Genomic DNA, 20,634 nt, shown 5'->3' with positions numbered 1-20,634 from the left:
TCTTCCAGTCAGTCCTGCCAGCAGCCAGATTGGAGGGGGAGGGATATAGCTGGGTGCATTTTCACTACCAGTTGTACCCTGTGTAAACCTCTCTCCATCTTTGATATTCTCTTGGTCACTTAAGCACACTCTATGTTGTGTAGCATATGTTTACTGGGCTGGTATTTTGGACCAAACTCAGGTTTGCCAGGAATCGGCTTTCTCAGCTGCCAGTCCACTTGCTGTGACTGCAAAATGGTTCATTTCTTTGTCCTCCACATACCACCTGGAGAGATGGTGGCTTCTTTCCCACAAAAGGATATTGAGCAGCACGCCTTTTAATTTCATACAGCAAGGCAATGTCCTTGATTTCTAAATAATCTGTACCCAGACATACCTCAGACCTCCTAAAATGGTAGGTTTCATTAATTCCCTTAACCCTCCACTTTCCTTGCAGAGGGACTGCTCTGCCTGGTGCTTCTAGCCTGGTTGTGGCAGCAGCTGCATGGCTGAGAATTTCTTCCATGTTTTGTTATATCCAACTTCCTGAGTTCCCGATCTGTGTTGAATGTCTAGTTTGAGTTTCAATAAAGCCCCTGCCCTTTTTTCCCCACCTACCTTGCTAAGAAGCTGCCTGTTTGCTTTCTTGGTTTCATGCTGCAGAGAAAACCAGGAAAGCTACCTCCTCTGCCCCAACATTTAGAGTCTTGCCCATTTTTTTATGTTGTTTTTTGGTTTTTGGTACCAAGGAGTGAACTCAGGTACACTTTACCACTGAGTCACATCCCCAGCTCTTTTTATTTTGAGACAGAGTCTCTAGGTTATTTAGGTCCTCACTAAATTGCTGAGGCTGGATTTAAACTTGGGATCTTTCTGCCTCAGCCTCCCAAGGTGCTGGGATTATAGGCATGTGCCATGTATCTGGCCTAATTTTCTATTTTAAGCACCTTTGCCATGAATATTCCTATGGATACTTTGTTGTGTACTTGTCCAGTTGATTGTCTTTGGGGATTAAAAACTATAAGTATTTTATAATGTGATACATATTTACATATTATCAAAAACCCTACCAAAAAAGCCATATCAAATATACTTCTATTAATAGTATGTATTAGTACTTAGGAAGTTCTTTTTAATGTCTAATTTTTTCACCTTATTTCAGACTTGTTTTTCATAATTATAAAATAAGGAAACTGAAATTTATCAGTGGGTTCTTAAACTTTTTAGGGTCCCAGAACCATTCTAGAATTTTTGAGAGCTGTTTGGCCTAGTTTCCAGAAAAGCACACATACCAAAACACAGCATATTTTTACATACTACTTTTTGGAACTCACAGTTCCTTTAGAGTTAAATTACACCCTTTAATACTTCACTCCATAAACCCATATCAAGAATCTGTGAAGGAGGTGATTTGGGTTTGGTTGTTTGTTTGTTTCTTTTTAACACTAACATGCACACATCTTGAACACACATGGGTACACTCACATGCACACAGAATTTAAATGTGTATTTGGACAGGATTTGACTTCTGCTTGATATAGAAACTAACCTTATGTTAATTCACCTTAGTATATATAGTTATTGAAATTGAATGTTTCTATCTACTTTAGGTTTTCCAATGGCGAGCTCACCAGGAAGAGTTGGCAAGACTGGAAATTGAAATTTCTTCCAGAAGAAGAGAAAAGGAAGAGGAGAAAGAGAAACTATGGAAGAAGAAGGAATTGTTGAAAAGAAAAGAGAAGAAGAAAAAGGTATAAAATCTTCTATAAAAGGGAAAATGAATATTTAATTACCTGATTGAGCTTTAATTAATCTTGATGTTGGAAATGGAATTCTGAAAGAGTTCTGAGAACATTTTAGAGTTTAGTTGAGTTTTGCTTTAGTTTATTTGAGCATCAAAGATTTGTGGGAATGGAAGAGAACCCACTTTGTTGACCTTCATGAGTATAGGTACCTGTGATTATAAGAGATACTGTAGGAAAAAACAAAAAAGATGAAGTTTGTGACTACTGCCAAGTCTTGAATTAAGGAGGTTCATGACAAAGTTTGCAGGGTGCTGAGGTAGCATTTTGGTTGATGGCTATGTGGCAAAAAATTGTTAAACAGTAGTTGGTGAAATATATTGTATTAGGGACGGTATAATTCATTGAATGCCAAGAATTTACTTTTTGATTATATGTTAGTTTAGTTTTTTGCTTACCGATACAAAGTTATCATTCTTTTGAGTGAACATTTATTTAGCAATCTTAAAATTACCAAGAAACTTAATAACTTTTAAGGGAAGATATGGAAGATAGATCATATTTTATGTTTGATTTTTTAAATATATATATATATATATATATACACACACACACATATATATGTGTGTATGTGTGTGTGTGTATTTGAATGATATATTCATTTAGGTATTTGTATTTGTTTTCACAACAAAAATTATAATGTTTCAGTGAAGATATTTTTGTTAAAATTTTATCAGATTTGGGGGTGGGATTGTGGCTCATTGGTAGATGCTTGCCTAGCTCGTGGGAAGCCCTCTGTTCGATCCTCAGCACCACATAAAAATAAATCAATAAAATAAAGATATTGTGTCTAGTTACAAAAAAAATTTTAAAAAATTTTATCAGATTTATTAATTTTATGGGTTTGCTGACTCTGTGGAAATAATTCAGAAAAAGGCAATTAATTTGTGATCAATACAATGAAAAGAAATCTCTACACCTGTGTGTTTCCACCAATAATAGCACATATCAGTACTCAAAAAGTTCACCTGCATTGATTTTATCTGCATAATGTAAAAAAATGCTTTCTTCTGAAAAGCTGATTATAGTGCTAAGAGTAACTAATTAATTCATAGTTACTGGTTGGCAAACTTTCTGTTTTTTTTTGTTTGTTTGTTTTGTTTTGTTTTTACATCTTGGGCTATGTGACTAATGAACTCTGTAAAGTCCCTATCTAATATTTTTTTCCTTTCAAAGTAGAATATGTGGTAGATAAAAGAACTATGGATTTGGGGGCAATAAGACAGTTTTTCTGCATTTTATGCTATAGTTATTATTGTTCTTTATTTTATGCTTTTATATCAGCAAATTGAGTGTAGAAGCAGCATCATGGAAAACCACACATATAAAGGTTATATTGTCATTTGACAAAGTTGCTAAAAATATATTTCACAGTTGTTGTGTTTTTAATTAAAAAGTAAATTCAATTTCCACTACTATGGAATCGAGTGTGGTGATTTTATCAGAGTTGATGTTTAAAAGAAATAACTGTGTGTACTGTAGGAACTCATAAAATTGATCATGTTTCAAATAACATAAATGAATTATATATCCTCTGGGGCAACTTACTGATTATTTATTATCATGAAAGCGCAGCGTTATGGTTTAGACACAAATTCTCCCCCAAAGACTTATGTGTTGAAGACTTGGTCCCCAGTGCAACAATGTTTAAAGGTGTGACTTTTGGGAAATGACTGGCTCATGAAGGCTCTGACCTTGTCAGTGGATTGATTAATCTGTTATAACTGAACAGACTCCTGGAGGGTGGTTGAAACTCTAGGCAAGTGGGGCATGGTGGGAGGAAGTAGGTCACCGGGGCATGTCTTTGGGAACTATGTATTATCTCTGCCCTCTGTGCTCCCCAGCTTTCCAGCTGCCATGACTTGAGCAGCTTTCTTCTACCATGACCTTCTGCCATGATATTCTGTCTTACTTCAGTCCCAGAGCAATGGAGTTGGCTGACCATGGACTGAAACCTCTGAAACCATTAACCAACATAAACCCTTCTTTCTCTAAGTTGTTTTTCTCAGGTGTTTGTCGCAGCAATTAAAAGCTACCTACCATATACAGTATTTTAAAAATGTATCCATGTAGTTTTGTCTTCTACCTGGATCCCTCTCCTGGCATTTCTTCTCTATGAATTAGCATGCCACAAATGATGTTTCTAAGCATTAGTGTACATTTAGTTTCATCTTAAATGTCATATAAGGAGATTTAGATACAGTTCCATTCTCTGGGGATTTACAAAGATAAAGAAAACACAAATGTTAACTTAAGTATTGAGAATGTAAATAAGGGCATTTAATTGTTAAAAACTAGATTTGAGTTGAATAGTTGTCATGGATACGTAAGAGAGGATGAAGGGACATTGCTAACTATCTTCTCTGCAGTATCTAAATAAGATTGCTGGAAGTAAAAGAAATGCATTTTGAAATATGACAGAGAATGTGCACACACACACATACAACACATACTTGTACCGAATGGAGTAATGGAAGGAATAATAAAACAATTACAATGGCTAAGGTGATGAAAGGGCTAATCCAAGTACACCTTAAAAGAAGAAGGTACTTATACCTGAAAGGATGAAGACTGAAGAGAATTTCAGTATCATTATTCATGTGTGTAGATTAAGCTTAAATATCTACTGTATATTTTAGAATGAAAAATGAACCTATGCCTATGAGCATAAAGAAATGTTGAAAAGTTTTCATACCTAGAATACATTTTTTAGCCCCTGGTTATATTTTACTAAGGGGTATGCAGGGCATTGCTTTATTGTCTTTCACTTTATAATGAGGGATATTATAAGAAATGTCCTATTAAAATGTTTTTCTTATTGGTATGGAGTATAGCTATAAGCCAAGTTTGTTTTCAAACCCTTAGAAATTTCATAGGACCAAATCATATGGTTTATTTTATTAACTTTCTTTTTAAAATATTTTTTATATTTATAAAATTTTTAAAGTACAGAGACTGACAAAATAAATACATTAGCATCCTATTATTGAAAAGTTTAATATTTTTCATTTCACTTCAAATTAAAAAAAAAAGTCTAGGGCTGGGGATGTGGCTCAAGCAGTGGCGCGCTCGCCTGGCATGCGTGCGGCCCGGGTTCGATCCTCAGCACCGCATACAAACAAAGATGTTGTGTCCGCCAAAAACTAAAAAATAAATATTAAAAAAAAATTTAAAAAAATCTAAATTAAGTTGGATATTTCAGATAAAGCTGAAGTCCTTTTTTTTTTTTGAAGTCTTACTTAGTACCATTTCTCTTCTTTATCTCCCCAGAGGTAATCACATCATTAATTTTATTTCTATCTTTCCAGGCCATATATTGATTTTAATATATTTTGACATAGAGCTTGTGATTTTAAATTTTTCATGAACACTATCATGCCATATCATTCTGCAACATGTACTATTTTTATCCTTGTTTTGAGATATACCTATATTAATGCATATTCTTAGTTTATTCTTTTAGTTGCTATTTGGCATTCCACAGTAGCACAGACTACCATTTATCCATTCTCCTTGTGGCTGACATTTAAATTGGCAAAATTTTGGTTTTAGCTGCTATGCTATAGCAGCCACCTCTTTCAATTCTATGAGTAACTGTATTCAGGGCCTTCTCTAAGATAGACCTAAAAGGGAAATTGCTATGTTGTAGGATTTGTATATTTTTAATTTTATAAGTTTTTTGACTTTATAAGCTATTACTACTACGCAGGTGTCGGGGCACAGGCCTGTAATCCCAAGGGCTTTGGAGACTGAGGAAAAAGGATTGCAGGTTCAAAGCCAGCTTCAGCAAAAGCATGGCGCTGAGCAACTCGGTGAGACCCTGTCTCTAAATAAAATACAACATAGCACTGGAGATGTGGCTTACTGGTTGAGTGCCTCTGAGCTCAATTCATGATACTAAAAAAAAAAAAAAATACAACCTTGATTTTTGAATTCTACCAGTCTGATAAATGTGAAACATACCTTATTAAAATTTTAATTTGTATTTTCATGATTACTTATAAAATTGAAAATCATTTCATGCTTACTATTCAGTTTTTTCTCTGTAAATTTCATGTTTTTATTTATTTTCTATATTAATCTATATTATTCTATAAAAGTACTTTATAAGTTCTGGATATTAATTTCTTATCAGTTATATGAATTACAGATACTTTCTTCCATTGGTCATCTGCCTTTTAAATTTTTTTTTTTTATACTAGGGGTGCTTAACCACTGAGCCACAAACCCAGTCCTTTTTATTTTTTATTTTGAGATAGGGTCTCAAAAATAAGTTGCTTAGGGCCTCACTCAGTTGATGAGGCTGGCCTCAATCTTTCAGTTCTCCTACTTCAGCTTCCTGAGTCATTGGGATTACTGGCATATGCCACCACACCCAGCTGCCTTTTAATTTTGTTTACAGTGTCATCTATAGTTTTACAGAAGTTTAAGATTATCCCTTTTATGTTTGCCTGTGCAAGAGGCCATATGCTTTTTGGTTCAGGACCAGTTTCTATATTGACTTTTAGGCTTGGGACAGACACTGTGCTGCAAACCACGTGTGAATCCAACAGAACTTGTGCATGACACCAGCGTAGAATTCTGTATTTGACCCCTTTGGTCCTCTGTTCCCTTGTCATTCTCCTGTGGAAGGATCATGATCTAGCTAGTCCCTGTTTTGTGTCTGGTTGTGTCTTTTTTTTTTTTAAGAGAGAGTGAGAGAGGGGGGGGGGAATTTTTTTAATATTTATGTTTTTGGTTATCGGCAGACACAACATCTTTGTTTGTACGTGGTGCTGAGGATCGAACCTGGGCCGCACGCATGCCAGGCGAGCGCGCCACCGCTTGAGCCACATCCCCAGCCCTGGTTGTGTCTTATATGCCATCTGTTCTTTGCAATTGGCTTGCCTCTGACTTCCCTCTGTAGAGGTCCCACAATTGTCAAAGGACAGCCACCAGCCATTTAGATCTTTATTAGGTCCTACTTTTCTTTAAGAGTCCTTTGTCTTCAAATTCCCTCTCCTTCCTCTGACTTTGAGTTCCATCTTTATTTTTAGTACTGGGGAGTGTGTGTGTGTGTGTGTGTGTGTGTGTGTGTGTGTGTGTTATATTTTGTCCAGAATTTCTATATATTTGAGGTAAAAAAGGAGATTTCTATGTTAACACAGACATCCTGATGAAAAGAGCTGGCTATCTTTATATACACTAACTACAAATTTAGATTTTTCTTTGTTCGAACTCTTTTATATGTTGGAGGAAACTTTTGGTTCTTTAGCATTTAACAGCAGCTTGGCAGATAATCCCAGCAGGAATTCCCTCTAACTTTAGATATGTTGCTTTGTTAGCTTGCTTTTCTTTTCTCCAACCCTCCTACCCCCATTGGTTCACCTACCTGTCCTTTTATACTCATAAGGAAGCAGCAAAGGAGATAGAGAAACTATGCCATATGTAAAACCCCACCTTAGGATTTCCAAACAAGACAGGATTTTTCTTTTAATTCTTCTTCCCAGTAATTTGTCTTTTAGGGCTCATTTAATGTAAAAATATTTTAGTTTGTATTCAGTGTTAAAATTTACCCTGGTAGGAGCCCAGCTCCTTAGACTTTTTTCTCTGGGTTTTAAAACTCTAAATGGAATATAATATTCACAGTTTTCAGTTTCATCTGAAGATTCAAGAAAAATTTTGATTCATAAGTTGTTAGATGATATTGATAATTTTTCATAAGCATCTCATCTCTCTACTTTTAAAAATTATTGTCCTGATAAAATCAGAAGACAATGCCTTTTCATAAATGATCCCTGAGAACTATTGTAAACAACAAAATTCCTGTGCTAGTGGACCTTAAAATGTCTGATATATAATATTGGTCCCTGCACCACATTTTCACTAGATGTGGCTCTTTGGGTGGTCTGAGTAGCATAAAAATTGCTCTTCATCATAGAGTTTCAGGAGAGTTTGTTGCTGCATGATGCCTCATCTAGAGTCTCATAGAACCCAAGGCAATGGTTGTTCCAGCATAGCTCCCGAATGGGATTTTAACAAGGATCCTGTGAAAAAGAGTTGTATTTCTTTCCTGGTCTAGCATTTCAGAATTCTTTGCAAACTGTATCCAGCTCTTAGTCTAGCACTGCAAACCACCACTTTGTACAATCAAGGAGTGGGGAGCAATTTTCAGGGAAGGCAGGATACCACCACTGGGCCTGTGACCTTGAACATTAACTTAGAAATGTTTCTAGGGAGGGATCTGTCATTTTGTAAATTGTCAGCCTCTTGTAGAATCATACCAGGAGTACCCAAAGTACCCAGCTTCAGTGGAATTTTGACACTGAGGGTTCCCATACATCTTCAGGGAATCTGGCAATCAGTCTGAATTCCATGCATCCTGCAGATAATTGGGAAGAGGAAAGGCAGTCTACAATAAGGGCACAGGCTGCAGGCTGGAGGAAAGTACTGCTTCTCTGAAGACTCCAGGAGCTCTACGCCCAGAAGAGAATCCAGTATCTTCTCAATTCAGAGCAAAGCATTTCTTCCAGTGTGAGAATTTGTGGATTCAGATGAGGGCAGTTATCAAAGGAATCATAAAATCTCTTCTGTAGTATTTTTTAATTTAATAGTATACTGATATGAAAAATTAAGAGTAGGGTCAAAAAGGTGGGAATGTAATAAATTTTTTAAAATGTCATATTTCAAACTTCTTTTTTAGCATTTTTTGGGGGGATTTTAGGAGTCCAATTACTAACATTTTAACAAGCAGTCTTCTAAGATAGGACCTGAAATCCTCTTCCCCTGCCTCTACACATGCCCTGCATAATCACCAGAACTGTAAATACTGTGAATTTTATTCCCACAATTAGATTATATGGCACAGATGGCCATATAATAGGGAGATTATCAGAATGGGCCTGACCCAATCACATAAGCCCTTTAAAGTAGAGAGTTTTCTCTGGCTGGTTACAGGGAGGGTAATCAGAGATTTGAAGCACAGGGACCTGATGGCTAAAAGATTGAGGGAGTCATATGGCAAGGGGTGTGAGTGGCCTCTCAGAGCTGAAAAAGTCCCTGGATCAGACAGCAAAGAAATGGGAAGCTATAACATAGTCTTATGACTAGAGGAACTTAATTCTAGCAAAAACAAGAATGATGTTGGAAGCAAATTTTTCCCTAAACGAGAACTTGGTTTTGACAAAATTCATGATTTCAGTCTTGTGATACTATGAGCAGAGAGCCTACCAATTCTATGCTGGACCTCTGATTTACAAAATTCTGAGCTAATAAATGAGTGTTGTTTTAAAATCACAATTTAGTCATAATTTTTGTATAATAGAAGCTTCAAAAAAAAAAAAAACCTAATATAGCTTTTGGTATCTGGAAGTGAAATGTTGCCATAACAAGTACCTTAAAATGTGAAAGTGGCTTTAAAATTGCAAAGTAGAAAAAAGCTGGAATAATTTTAAAGATATAATTTTGAGATTGATAGAGAAAGACTAGATTACCTTGAATAGGTGATTAGTAGCAATATAGGTGTTAAACATACGACTGGTGAGGGCTCAGGAAGAAGTGATGACCATTTTATTGGAAGCTGGATGAAGCAGGATTACTATTATAAAGTGACAGAAAGCTTGGGGAAATTGCACCTTGAAGCTTGATGGAAAAAAAATGTATAAGTAGTGAACTTCTCAAGTGATAAAAGAAGATTTGCAAGGGTGAAGGTGCCACCTGGCTTCTTTCTGCTGCTGAAAGTTAAAAGGAGAGAGAGAAATTGAGAGAAGAACTGTTAAACAAAAAGGATCTGGACTTAATGCTTTGTGATATCCTCAGTTTATTCAGATTGGAAAAGACCCAAGAGGGAAGAAATTATTGCCAACAGGATGTCACAGATAAAATATTGAATATATGAACATACAGTCCTTTACCATATCCTCAAAAAGATCAAATGTCAGAGTATTCAGTTACATAAAAGATCCTTCTAGGAGATTAAGGGTGGTTCTCCTGGGTCTTTTCAAACTAGACAGTCTCCAGGAAGTTTCAGGGTGATGTTCCTCAGCTACCCCAACAGAGGCCAAGAGTGAAAAGATAATCTCAAAAAGATTGTGGGTGTGGCTTTTGTCTAATATAGTGAATTCAATTCCCATAAAATCCACAGAAGGCCTATTGAGTTCTCAAGAAAAGAACAGAGAGAGAGTGCAATATGAAGGGAGGTTAATGGGACCAGAATTCTACTGGCAGGAAGTAGACTGTAAAACTATGTAGTCACAGGCCTGTACTACCATTAATAAAAAAGGATTCAGAGGGTGAAATCAAGAGCCCAGAGGGCTGAATTTGATTAAACGCTATGGCTTTGAGGATTAAAGGCTATGGCTTTGAATATTAAAGGCTATGACTGGCACCTGTGGTCACCTGACATTCATAATACTTCCACCATTTAAGCAACCCCACCCATCTGGGTTCAGGGAGATATTACTCATATCTCCCTGGAAGGGGACAGGCTGCATACTGTAAGGTAGGGAAGGTAATATTGCTTCCCAAAGACAGATGATGTTTTAAAGAGAGATTAAGTTGAACTGCATATGTTCAGTCACTTTTCCAAATTTGCCAAAATGAGGGGCAGTGACTGTGAAACTTTTAGGAGAGGGCACGTTCCCACCTATGTGAGGAGTGGAAGATAAGAATTCCCTCAAATAAGAGTACAGGCTAGTTTTGAAATATCTAAAATGATATTTCACTGAAGAAAGAGAACAGTTCAAAGACACATCTTTATTCAGTCATATACTGGCCTCATTACTATAACTAAATAGCACATTAATAACCTCATTGGAATGGAGCCAAGAAATGTGGAAGATGGAGATCTTGGAGTTGATCTAAGGGGATCCAATTATCAGAATAAAGATGAAGGAGATCCAACATCAAAGAGAAATAAATAAAATTATAAACTGATGTTTTAGTCAGCTTTTTTGCAGCTGTGACTAAAAGACCTAACAAGAACAATTTTAGAGGAGGAAAAGTTGAGAGCCCATAGTTTCAGAGGTCTCAGTCCACAGACAACCAGCTCCATTCTCTAGGGCTCCAGGTGAGGTAGAACATGGTGGAGAAATACTGTGGCAGAGGGAATCAGCTCACATGATGATTAGGAAGCACAGAGAGATTCCACTCAGCAGATACAAAATATATACCCTAAAGCCACGCCTTCAATACCCACCTCATCCAGCCACATCCTACCCTCCTTCAGTTACCACTCAGTTAATCCCCATCAGAGGTTAATTCATGGATGGATTAAGGTTCTTACAACCTAATTATTTCTCCTCTAAATCTTCTTGCATTTTTTCACACATGAGCTTTTGGGGGACACCTAACATCTAAAGTATAACAACTGGGTAGAAAATGGGGAAAGCCACAACCTGAGAGAGCCCATTGCAGGTGGGAAATGGCTCAGGGTGCTATCGAGCATATGGGCTTTTTCACTCACTCAGATCTGAGCTGGGATTCAGCACTGCACTTGCTAATTGTATGACTTTAAAGGAAATTATCTTTCTTAGTTTTTTTAATCTATATAAAATTGAAAAAATTAAGTAAAATAATGCAGGTGAAGCAGTTAGCACATGCCTGGCTCCTAAAAGTAAGCATAAATATGATTATAATATTTTTTGGTATTATTGTTAACCCTGTGGAATGGTACTGTAGAAAGTAATTAGAAAAATATCATGAGAATAACAGGTAGGTAGGGATGATAGTGGTAATAATTAAAAGCAATGGTATTAAGGCTGATTCAAAAACTAAAGTCCTGGATGCACAGTTCTTTTTACCTTTACTTAGTTGTTCTTATGTGGCAGGAAGTTGTTTCTAAAGTGACATAACTCTAATTCTAAAGTCTGTATAACTGTTTGAAAGTTCTTATAAGATGATATTTTTCTAATCATAACATAAAGAATGCCTGAATAGGTATCTATAGTTATTCACTTTAAACCAAAGAGTTATTGATTCATTAGTACAGTCTATGGTTCTTAGTAATCATTCATTCATTCACTTATTCAGTAAATATACATCAAGTGCCTTTAAAGTAATGAGTATTATACCCAGTCCTTCATTCTTCATACACTATGCTATTGTAAGAGGACACTCAAACAGAAATTGTCCCTCTTTTGGTAATTTTTTAAAGGCTTGCTCTGGCATGGGATAATTTGCAGTCCTTAGGTCAATAAAAGGTGTTTTGGTGTTCCCCCAAAGATCATGTGTGAGACAATGCAAGAAGGTTCAGAGGAGAAATGAGTGGGTTGTTAGAGACTTAACCCACAGTGAATTAATCCTCTGATAGGAATTAACTGAGTGGTAACTGAAGTGGTAGGGTATTGCTGGAGGAGGTGGGAGTTGGGGTGTGGCTTTGAGATATATATTTGTATCTGGCAAGTGGTAAACTCTCTCTCTGCTTCCTGATCACCCTGTGAGCCACATATCTTTGACACATCCTCCTGCCATATTGTTCTGCTTCACCTGGAGATTTGAGAAATAAAGCCAGCTGTCTATGGATTGAGGCCTCTGAAACCGTGAGCCCTCAAATAAAGCTTTCCTTCTTTACAGTTGTTCTGGTCAGGTTCTTTAGTCATAGCAGTGAAAAAGCTGACTAAAACAGAAGGTTATACTAATAATACAGAAAGATTTCTTTTAGTTTCAAAATTTATACGTACAACAAGAGTTAATAAAGAAAGGCTAAAAATACAAAATACAGTGAATTATGTAGAGTTGATCATGAATACATATAATAAATTAAATATATATATGCATATATATAAAATATGAACATAAATGTATATGCATAACTATATATGTATCTGTATATACACATGCCATTATAGCATGATTTTAAGATTAACTTCCCGCCACTTTCATGGGATGTTGATGAAGTACTGAGCTCTGCGTCGTTAGGAGAGTATCTTTATTCTCTTCAATGCCAAGTCTCCTCTTATTTCCTGGTCCCTGTATCATCAAATCATGCTTTGGGAACCTATCCTCACACGGGCCTATGATTGTCTGATTACTTCCTACTGTGAATGACCTTAACGCTAATAGAAATTATTAGTTTTGCCATAGTCAATCAAAGTTCAGACCTTGCAGGATAGGTTTTTTGCCTTGACTGACTCCAGTAGGGCTCATCAGCCCTCTTTCTATTAATTTTCCTCTTTTTGTTTAGACCTTTAATTGCTATTGCATGCATTTGTGCACTGCAGGTACTGAAGGATATGGAACTGTCCTCTGCAATTTCCTTCAAATACCTGTGACTGATTGACTTTCATCTGCATTGAGTGCTCTGCGTTGAGGAGGGAGGGTGATATAGATTTGAGGGCTTTAGGTAGCAGGAAAAAGAACCTTTAGAATCAGGGTGCTGCCTGGAAAACAGCTCTTCAGAGAAGGTACTTCTTGCTGCTGGCCCAGGTCCTCTGTTTCTTCTAGGTCCTTGTCCCTCACAACATTCCTTCCCAGTCTTTTAACAGAGACCAAGGCTTTTTTGAGATAGAGATAGATAGATAGATAGATAGATAGATAGATAGATAGATAGATAGATAGATAGATGATAGATAGATCAATCAATCTGAGTGAGTGCTCATGCAGGGGTGAAGGGAGGAAAGAGGGGAAGGAGTTTTCTAACTGGATCCCAATTAGTCAAAAATGACTTAAAATGTAAATATTGTCTGTTTATGAATTATATTAACAGTATCAACTAAAACATGAACATAAATAAAAACATTATGGCAGCATTTAGCAACAGAGGGACATTCAGTTGTTTTAAAATTGACTTACAGGGCTGGGGATGTAGCTCAGTGGTAGAGCACTTGCTTAGCATGCTCAAGGCCCTCCCTGGGATCCATCCCCATTACTATATAAAAAATAACATAACATACATAAAATAAAAAATTGTCTTACAACTTTTTTTTTACATTTTCATAAAATAGAACATATAATACAAGAACCCTGTTAGATTCTTGGACCCTAGAAACATGTCTTTGATCCCCTTGAATGTCAGCTTGACCTCTGTTCTAATGCCCTCTCACTCAAATCTCTCAATGCAAGCCAATCTCTTTGTAAAAAAACCACCTGCCACTAGAGCTGAAGTGTCCCTATTGGGCTGAGGGCCAACCCATTGACTACTTCTTACTCTCTATCTTGTTTTTTTCTATTATTAACTCCTAGATATGTGATCTTGCAAAGTTTGAGGGAGTCTTTTCTTTTCCTTTTTTTTTTCTTTCTTGGTAGTGCTGGGGATCAAACCTAGGGCCTCATGCATGCTAGGCAAATGCTACTTCTGAGACACCCCCTAGTGTTTTTCTTTTAAGTATTAGTTTTTTTTAATGTGGAAATCTAATGAAATACCCCAAATATAGGAAGTAAAAAAATGAATGAGTAAATTATGATGATATTATAAAAGTAAAAAGGAAATGATAGTATATAATTTTATGTAAACAAAACTCAAAAGTAAACTGAGGAATCAGACTTTAATGTAGAATTCGAGGTTCAATTATCCAAAAGAAACAAATCAAGAAACATCTAATTTGAAAATGTTTATAGTGTTCCTTGTTCTCTTACTAACATTTAGAAATGATCCTTAAAGCAAGCTTATTAAATTAACTGATTCTAATCTTCTAACTGAGCATAGAGTTTACTCTCAGTATGTCAACAGGTGACAGGAAAAATAGGATGATAACCCAAAGATGTTCCAATAGTTTTCCAGGAAGTATACTTTCCCTGCTTTCAACTATCTTTTAAAAGTGAAAGCTTCTACTAGAATGTCTTTAAAAGCTGAAAATACTGATGGAATCTTTCTATCTTTTGCTATGACATAATTTTAAGAAAATGTCAGATGGAGGAATTTTTTTTTTAAAGGAGAAGACTAACTAACTGATCAAGAGCCAGATGTATTTGTTTTTCTGCAAAGATTTTCCAGTAGGCAGTTTTAGAAGAAGAAAACTTAAAAATTAACTCCAGGTGAGGTTTGATTATTCATAGTCATTTGATATAATTAACAGATACTTAAAAAAGTGCTTGCTATTTGCTAGGTACTGCTCTATGTTAATTTCATCTTCTTAACCCTCCTCAGAGATAAATAATAATATGATCCCCATTTTATAAATGAAGAAATTGAGACACATAGAAGTTGCAGAATTTCTCAAAAGTCATGTAGACATTAAGAGGTACAGTTAGGATATGAACCAAAGCAGTCTGACTCCATAGTGTGTTATTTAAAATACTGTGCTATGCTGTCTATCATTGTGATTGTTGTTTGCTGTTAATTTTACAATTAATTCATTGTGAAGAATCACAATTTCAAGCTATTTGCTTTAGGCTCATTTTCATGATTTCTGTCTTGTCCTGGTTTGCTCAGAACTGTCCAATTGATAGGTACTTGATAATTTTAAAGATCTTTAATAGTACCTGCCTACTCATTAGTCAATTTTTTTTTAATGTTCTAAAGGTGCACATAGCTCACTGTGTCTGTTTCCTTACTCCTCTTAATATTCTCCCAGGAAATCTCTGAGTTAATGAACCACTGTGCCTCAACACTTTACAAGAAATCAGATCACTAGAATAAGTTTATTATAAACAGATAAAAATACCTTTGTCATTGCATCCTTAGTAGCATTTTTTTGTTAAGTAGACTGAAAAAAATATTAATTACTTTGATGTGGTCTTTACATATCTACATCCTTTTTACAATAGAATTTCCAGAGGCTTCCAATATTAAATCCACCAAGTTATCAGCCTTTATACCCATGACCCCACCTCCCTTTCTTTTATAATGTTGAAGTGTCTGTGTTCCTGTGTAAGGCCAGCCCACTCCATTTGTCCACTGAATACAATCCTCTCAATCCCATTTATGTTTGTCCCAATTGCTCTCCCCTCTCTTCTCCTACTTCTTCTAGATATATTCTATAAATATGCTATTATGCCTTTCATCTAAAAAATACTTTTCCTTGATCCCACACTCTCTTTAGAAGATCTCATTCCATAGCCTAAATATAATATCTTCAACCTCTCTCCTCCTGTTTTTTTAAAATTTGTCTTAATTTTCTTTAATTGAGATCAAATTGTCCATATTTATATGGCGTAATGTGATGTTTTAGCACATGTATACATTGTGAAATGTTCAAATCAGGGTAAACATATCTATCTCCTCAAACATTTATTATTACTTTGTGGTGAAAACATTAAAAAAATTCTTTAGACTTTTAAAATATATGTATATATTCATGTTATCTATAGTCACCCTACTGAGCAATAGCAGTCCAACACTTCTTACCCCTATAGAACTATAACTTAGTAACTTGTTGATCAGCCTTTCTTTAGCACCCCTCACCAGTTTCTGCTAAATGCTACTCTGCTCTCAACTTACATGATTAGATTACACATGAGTGAGATCATGAAGTACTTATCTTTCTGTGCCTGGGTTGTTTCACTTAACATAATGACCTCTAGTTCAATTCATGTAGTCACACATGACAGGATTTCATCCTTTTCTTATGGCTGAACAAATATTCCATTGTGTGTATGTGCCACATTTTCTTTATCCATTCATCAGGTGATGGACACTTAGGTTGTTTTCATTTCTTGACTGTTGTGAATAGGGCTGTATTGAGCCCGGCACTGCGGATGTCTCTTTGACATACAGGTTTTCAATTCCTTTGGACACATCCCCTCCAGTAGAATTACTGGATCATGTGGTAGTTCTCTTTGAAGAATCTTCATATTATTCTCCATAATGGCTGTCCTAATTTACATTCCCACCAACAGTGTACAGGGTTCACTTTTTTCCACATCCTTGTCAGTAGTGGTTATCTTTTGTCTTTTTGACAATGGTCATTTTAAGCAGAGGAAATTGATACTTCATGGTGAATTTGATTTGTATTTCTCTGGTGATCAGTACCATTGAACACTTTTTATTCTCAGTCTTCCTCTCAGTGTTGTCTTTTTTCCAGCAAACTGGATGGATCTTCCTCACCACTCTATCTCCTAAGTTTTGAGTGTCCTTGGGGCTCAGTCCTTGTTATGGTTTCATTATAAGGTATCCCTGCTAAGTTCCTGTGTTAATGTAGTAATGTTCAGAGGTGAAATGATTATGAGAACTAATAAGGTGACCTAATCAGTGGATTAATCCATTTGATGGATTAATAATGTGAATGGATTAGTTGGTGGTAACTGTAGGAAGGTGGGGTACAGATGGAGGAAGTGGGTCACTGGTGGTGTGCCCTAAGGATTATATATTTTGTCCCTGGTTCCTCCCTCCCTCTGTCTCTGTCTCTCTCTTTCTCTCTTTCTGTCTCCTGCCTGGCTCCCATGAGGTGAGCAGCTTTCTTTCACTATGCCCATCTTCCTTGATGTTCTGCCTCACCAGGGCCCAGAACAACAAAGTTGCCTGTCCATGAGCTGAACCTCTGATACCATGAGCTAAAATAAACTTTGCCTTCGCTAAATTATTCCTATCAGGTATTTTGGTCACAGCTACAAAAACTTAACTGATACAGTTCTCTAAGAATATCAATTTTCTAGGCAATCTCAACTAATCCAATATAACTACATATCATTTATATGTTTATTATAATAAATTGATATTTTGGGGTAAACTTCTCTCTTAAACTCTAAACTCACATATCCAACTGTCTCGAATCTAATATGCCAAAACTATGTTCTTGCCTTTCCCTCCAAACCTACTCCTTCTCTTCCTTCCTTTTCTTAATAGATGGAAATCTGTTTTCCCAGTGATCAGGCCAAAAGCTTTGCTATCATCTTTGATTCTATCCCCGCCAAACACCCCTACTTCTTGGCATGAATAGAAGGCTCTGCCTTTAAAATATAATCAAGACTATTATAATAGCCTCTGAATCTCCTAATTCATTTCTCTGCCTCCCTTTCTGTTCTTACTCTTCCTCCAATCTGACTTTTACACAGATGTTAGACTGATCTTTCTAAAATTCACTTCATGTCATGTCAATCCTCTGCTGAAAACACATTGATGGCTTCCCATCCCACATGAAGTGATATCTGAAGTCCTAACTCTGACAGAGAAGGCGCTGCATGATCTGCCTCCCCACACTGTACCATTACCTCTTGGATCTCATATCCTATCACTTCCCACCCCCACTTCTGCCCCATCATTACAACCTACTCCCTCCTGGTGAGCACCCTCACACTGGTCCCATTAGCCTTTTGTTCTGGCTTGTCCCTCTTCCTCAATCCTTCTCTCCCAGATGTCTGCATAACTCCTTCCCATACATCAGTGTTGCACACAAACCTCATCTCAGCAAGAACATCCTTGATGATCTAACTTAAAATTGCATCTTCCTTCCCAGTCATTATCTATTATCCTCATTATTTTTCCTTTAGCATTTGTTACCTCCTGACATTTATTTATTTATTGATTGACCATCTTCATTTCCTCTGCTAGAATATAAAACCTGTTGAAAAATGGGAATTTGTCTTTCTTTTTTCCATTTATTTCCAGTGCCTAGTGCAAGGTATTCCAAAAATATTTATTGAATGGATGAGTTTAATGAACAAGCTGTATACGACTACTAAGCTTGTACAACATACAACTTTGATGTTGGATTATAGAGGAATATGTGCCAAACTAGGAGGTCCTAGCAAGATGAATGACCTTGGGCAAGTTACATAGGCTCAGTGGGATTTTGCCTCCTCAGTTGTTAAGTGAAAGTTTGGATTAAGTGGTCACAAAATCACTTCAGCTCTAAGAAGTCATGATTGAATGACTGAGGTTTGATTAGTTTTCATTCTTCACTCTTTCTGACACTTCAGATTTTAAATAAAACATCCTTGATGTATATACTCCCTTAATGAATAGCAAAAAGAGAGAAATTAAACAAGCTTACAGGCAATTCATTTCATCAGTATAAACATATGACATAATCATTATGCAATATTTCAATGCCCATACTGAAAATAGACGTTCCTCCTAAAGAAGACATGACAGTTATTTTTTAATGCACCTGGCATTTCAATTAACAGGGAGATAACTAATGTGTTTACCCCAGACACTTTCTTGGTTCATCCTATTATAAGAAATAGAACTGCATCATAGCAGAAAATAGCATACTGCCAGTTTGAGTAGGTAGCTCTGCTATGGAAAAATGCTCACTTAAGTGACCAAAGTGAACACTGCCTGAAATGAACTGAGGCTATTAATTTATGCATGTCTATATTATCTACTTCCAAACTAATTTAAATGAGAGTGATTAACACACCATTATGCTGAATATCTTCCTCTTGGGTTTATCTGCTTTTTACTCTGCTGTATGGCTCAGAGGTTTTCCTGGGTGTCTCTCTTGGCCTCTGGCTTCTGGGTTCAGCTGAAGTGGAACACAGATCAGAGTGAAGAAGGAGAGTGAGATTAAGAGAGCTGTTTCCCCAAACCCTGGTACTGTAGGGTTGTGCTGACCAGCTGTGTCCACTAAAGGTCTCAGCTCCCGTTGGGTGGACTTTCCCACCAGCCTTCTCTGTCTCTGGTCTGTGACACATCAACTCTGTACCACACAATTCTTTGTGATTTCCTTGCATTGTAACCCTCCTTTTTCAACTATTCTCTTATTACATTATTCTCAATTTATCCTAATTTTGATCACACCATCTGTTTGCTATTAGGGATCATTAAAATAGATAATCAGTAAGAGAATGAGAGATAAGAAATTAAGGAGATGGGAATATAGTTACATCAGCAAACCAAGAGCAAAGAAGAGTATTGTAATTGAAAAACATTTGCTAATAATATACAACATACCAGGAGCTAGCAGCAACCTATTCAATAGATGGCATTTGGCATAGAAGTTTTATGAGTCTAAGTCAATCCTCATATGATACTGCATCAGCCTTGATAAGGCCTAGGGCATAAAATTAAATTATGGTTCTGTGAAACTTTTCACAGAAAGTGAAAGTGGTACCACATTAAAGGTGACAAAAATGCAATAGTTTTTTTTTTTGTCATTTGACTTGATACAGGAATGATGTTTGTAAAGCTTAGAAATGAATGATATTATGTCCATAGGTGCCCCCCTAAATATTGACTTTCTTGCTCAGATTTTGAAAAAAACATACTTCTGTATTTATGAAGAATTTTATGTCTTATTGTAAATAGTTTAGAAAATACAAACAAGCATATAAAATAAGTAAAAACCCAGAACCTAAACCACTGACAAAAGAAAATTATTAACAATGACCTTACACCCTTTTTTTTCCTACACATGCAGGTATATTATTTTTGACCTGATTTTCTCCAACTTATCAATAAATCTTGCATAGTTTCCTTTTTACCTACACATAGTTTTTGTTGGTTGTATAGTGTTTTTCAGAATTACATATTTCACCAATCTCACATTGTGGGATAGTTAAATTGTTTCCAATCTTTTCACTTTTTCAAGAAGTGTGATGAGTATACCTGCATATAAATCTTTGTAAATTTCCAACTGTTAGTCCTTAAAAGTTTGTTTCTTAATCCTTAAGACTTTTGTTAGTTTGATTCTTCTTTTACTCTTCTTCAGAAAAGGTAGGACAATTTACTCTCCTAACAGCAGTGGATGAACTTGTTTATCAACCTGGAAATTATTGGCTGAAATTTTTAATTTTATGGTCCTAATATGTAGCTGAAATATGAACAATCTGAATTGTGGATTGAAAGATCTGTTAATCTCATGGTGGAAACCTCTTTTTTTTTATTTTGAAAAACAGTGATCTGGCTTTGATTTCTTGCCCATGTAGAGTTTTCCCATCTTTGCATAATGAAAGTTGAAGTCAACTTTTTATTCAGAAACTTAAACCAGTCCAAGGCTGAGGCACACAGAAATTGCTGTGCCACAAAATATAGAAGAGATAACATTGAGTGAAA

General features: G+C 36.1%; 1 protein-coding gene across 1 annotated transcript in view; it reads left to right on the top strand.

The window, feature by feature from the left end:
* Window positions 1-20,634, top strand: part of CCDC148 (coiled-coil domain containing 148) — a gene marked incomplete at its 3' end in the record, with an annotated part of 228,305 nt that overhangs the window by 130,892 nt on the left and 76,779 nt on the right. Inside the window, exon 10 of the mRNA XM_081260650.1 lies at window positions 1,590-1,730. Coding sequence (XP_081116776.1) covers window positions 1,590-1,730 — 141 coding nt within the window. The remainder of the gene's footprint in view (window positions 1-1,589; window positions 1,731-20,634) is intronic.

Source organism: Spermophilus citellus (genome assembly GCF_964194105.1).
Source record: "Spermophilus citellus genome assembly, chromosome: 11".
NCBI classification, from domain to species: Eukaryota; Metazoa; Chordata; class Mammalia; order Rodentia; family Sciuridae; genus Spermophilus; species Spermophilus citellus.
Note: the sequence above shows the minus strand (reverse complement) of the source record. Positions and strands in the feature narration are given on the sequence as shown.